General features: G+C 29.5%; 2 protein-coding genes across 2 annotated transcripts in view; both read left to right on the top strand.

Moving 5' to 3' along the window:
• Nucleotides 1-342: 342 nt before the first annotated feature.
• On the top strand, nt 343-1,728 carry LOC106778061 (two-component response regulator ARR10-like). Its single transcript, XM_014665953.1, has 3 exons — nt 343-469; nt 554-630; nt 919-1,728. The coding sequence occupies exons 1-3, from the start codon at nt 343-345 to the stop codon at nt 1,726-1,728; spliced, it is 1,014 nt and encodes a 337-aa protein (XP_014521439.1).
• Nucleotides 1,729-3,577: 1,849 nt separating this feature from the next.
• The window catches only part of LOC106755785 (MDIS1-interacting receptor like kinase 2), a gene marked incomplete in the record, with an annotated part of 3,195 nt that continues 2,908 nt past the window's right edge, over nt 3,578-3,864 (top strand). Inside the window, 1 exon segment of the mRNA XM_014637999.2 lies at nt 3,578-3,864. Coding sequence (XP_014493485.1) covers nt 3,686-3,864 — 179 coding nt within the window.

The raw sequence follows: 3,864 nt of genomic DNA, 5'->3' as shown, positions 1-3,864 counted from the left end.
ATTTATCATATCAGTTATAAGATCAGTTGATAATCATTTGTTAAAAATATTATTAGTTAAGTTAGGTATTATTATTATTAAAGAGGTACAGTCAATTAATTATATATATGAAAGAAAAAACTGTAATTTTTATATTGATATATATGATATGAATATAGATAAAATGAGGAATCTTTTTTAGAAATTAAAAGATAATAGGTTCTGTTTCCGAATAACCCTTCATCAATTTAGAGCGGAATTTGAATTTAAATTATAAATTAGTCTCTATATATATCTCTATATATATCTCTCTTTCTTTCACTTGCTTTCTCCCTCTCCATTGGAAGGTTACACTGCAAAGCCATGGCTAACTCTGCTCCTCCTGCAACTTACATTGAGGACAAACCTCCCACCAAGAAGCCTCGTGTTGTATGGGATGAAAAACGGCATGCTGCATTTGTCAGCGCTGTCCAAATAATTGGAATTGAAAGTATGATGTGTTATTTTTCTTTATTCTTCAATATTTGTATCTCTTTGTTGGTAATTTTAATTTTTCTTAATTAATTTGTTTTAGATGCTACGCCAAAGAAAATTCTTCAACTCATGAATGACCCTCGTTTGGAAAGAGCACATATTGCCAGTCATTTACAGGTTAGTTTCTATGTTCAACTTATTTTCTTTCTATTTATATACACTGTAGGAAGGGTTCAACACTCACACATACACACAGTTTCCACATTGATTGATAAGATATTATTCGTTTTGGATCAAGTTATTTAAGTTATTTTTAGTACCATTCAAAAAGGTCTTTTATAAATATATAAAATCGTGTTCATCTCTTATTTTTTTTCAACGTGGAACTTTGTTTGTATCCAACGTATATCTGATCATGATGTTAGTCATAGTGGCTGAATGTGAACTGAAATTTTTGATGAGCAGAAATTCAGAAATTATTCAAAACAGCAGCAAGAGAAAGAGGAACAACAACAGAAACAGGAACAGCAACAAAATGACACGTCTCTCGATTCAGGGAGACAAATAGAGCAACAACAATCGCAACAGAAGGACATGTCATTGACAAGGACGTCTGCATTGCAACCTTGTTCTGCTACTACTGCAATGACAAATTTTCATCCTGGTTTTACAGGTAACATAGAAGAGGAAGCTTTGGCACATGGTCATCCTTTAGCAGCCTTTCCTAACGTTGCCATTACCGAGAATTTTTCAGAAGAACAATCAAATCTAAATGGACAACTGTCTAACAATTTTAATGCAGAGCAAGTTCTGGCACATGATCTTCCTTTAGCAACCTTTCCTAACATTGCCAGTAACCAGAATTCTCAACTGGGAACTCTAGATTATGCTTATATATATGGATTACTTTATCCATCTGATATACCGCTAGTTGACAATCCCACTATGCTACAAACAGATAATATGCAGCAGTCGATGAATCATAATCAAATGTATCCAATGAACTTTCAGCCATCTTCCACGTTGATTTCTGGAAATCCAGCTTTTCCCTCCCAGAATTACAACTTTGGCATGAATATGGGTCATGGTTCTCAATCAATACAAGATGGAAATAGCATAGGTGAAGGCGTTCTTGATCAATATAGCACTAGAGATTCCATTTATCGTCCAGAGTTTCAAAATGCAGGTTTGCCAAGTGGTGCTGTCAGACGTTTTGCTGCAAGTGATTATAGGAGCCAAAATCCCTATATTGATGATAAATTCTATCAGAAATGAATCACCACAGGATATGTTGGAGGAAAATGTGTAACTCTTAGAACAATTTTTCATTTATGTGTCGTGTATGATAGAGAATATAAAGGATTTGGTGGCGTAGGTTTGTAAAAGTATATTACTAAGTTTGATTACTCAAATGATAGATTCTAATCAAATTTATCTATACCGCTGGATGTTTAGATTATGTTATTTTTCCCATTTGGTTAAATAAATATGATTAAGAATGCACGTCTTGTCTTGTGTTTAGTGTATAACTTGTTTCTCTTTTTACCCCAACCATAATATTAATAGAAAGTTTTGTATTAATACATGTATATGTTGGTTAATTAATCAAATAAATTTATTTTATATATACATATGTATGACTATATATATTATATATTTGCAAGTAATTATATTAAGTATAACAGAAATAAGAAAGTCTTCTTTTGATATTTTAGTTTATTTCATACATTTAACAATTATTTAAATACATTTATGAACATACATGTTTTCTTAGATTTAGTTTCCTCCAATTTTAGAGTAATATTTGAAAAATCGTAGTTCTATAACTTATTAATTTGATAGTATGTAATGGTATAATTTGGTTGTAATTTTATTTTATTTTGAAAACATGAAAAACTATCATTAATTTATTTTTGCTGTGTTTTAATAACTATATTAAATGTACTTATCTATATACGTTGCTAATTTAAATGTTTTGATGCTATGTATATCATAATAATATATATATTGGTTTTGATATTTTTATTTGGATTAGTCTTTATATTTATTGTGAGGAATTCTATCAAACAAAGTTATTCTCTGAATTCTATTGATAAATACAATCAATGTATTAATATAAATCATATGTATATTTGTTATCTCAAGCCAAACATAAAGAAAATTGAATTTAGGGACTCAAAAGTTGAGTTAGATATATAGAACTAGTCACTAATGTATATGGTTTATTTTTAAAAGGATACAACATAAGAAGTATAAGATTAACTTAGTGGTAAAGTTGAAAAGGAGAGTGGAATATTGTTTTATAAAATTTTGTTTTGAGGAAAAAATTATTATAAAAATATTTATTTTTGGTACTTTTATTATAAAAATTTTGTTTTAAGTGACATTACATATTGGTGATTTTGATTATTCTATGATTAGGGGGAGTTAGTTATATACTCTGTCACCAACCCATTAATACTATTCAATAGCCATGACAAACTCATTATAATTGTTAAGTCAACTCTTATATATATATATATATATATATATATATATATATATATATATATAAATTATTTCTTGTTATCTTCATCTTACAAATGATTTACATATAGTTATTAATTACCTTTGGAATACATCACTATATGCATATAAGAAATACTTATGTATTAGGATAATTCATTAATTATAACCTTTGCTAATATATGTATTTCTAAATATCTTAATTATTATAATCGTAAGTTAAACCAATACAATAGAGGCAATCTTATTAAAGCAATACAATATTAAAGCAAGTTCACATAAAGTAACTAACAAGTCACCATCAAAATTTGGTTGAATAACACTTAGAAAAAAAATCTCATTCAAAGATATTATGAGAATTCAAGAAGTCAACTTTCCTTTTGCGTGTCAGTGTGAATGTGCTAAATTACCTTCAAAAGTTATAACAACAACTTGATCAGAACATAACAACTTTGAAGCCTCACCAACTCTTGTCTGCACCAACAACATTATTCTTTCTCATATTAAACTTCTTATAATAACACTTTTTTTCTTATCTTCAACTAATTTTAGTTATCTAAATAGCATTATGTTCCCATTTGCAGTCAACTATACTTATCTATGGGCATTTGATTGTTTTAGACACATCCATGGGAATCAGTTTCATGTTCAAGTGAAGATAGCTACGTAAGAAGTTTTCACTAAAAAAACAAACGACAAACTACTTTCAGTTTTCCGACATTACAATATGATCAACAGTGAGTCTTATGTTTGCCTTGCAAAGGCAATTCCAGCTACGCTGGTGCTTTTGCTGGCTATGTCTGAAGGTATTTCAGGACTAACACAAGCCGAGGCTCTTCTTAGGTGGAAACAAAGCCTACCTGATCAACCCATTTTGGAGTCGTGGGTGATCAACTCCACTGCAAC

The sequence above is a fragment of the Vigna radiata genome, chromosome 2 (genome assembly GCF_000741045.1).
Source record: "Vigna radiata var. radiata cultivar VC1973A chromosome 2, Vradiata_ver6, whole genome shotgun sequence".
Lineage (NCBI taxonomy): Eukaryota > Viridiplantae > Streptophyta > Magnoliopsida > Fabales > Fabaceae > Vigna > Vigna radiata.
The sequence above is the reverse complement of the archived record's forward strand: the minus strand, read 5'-3'. Positions and strand labels throughout refer to the sequence as shown.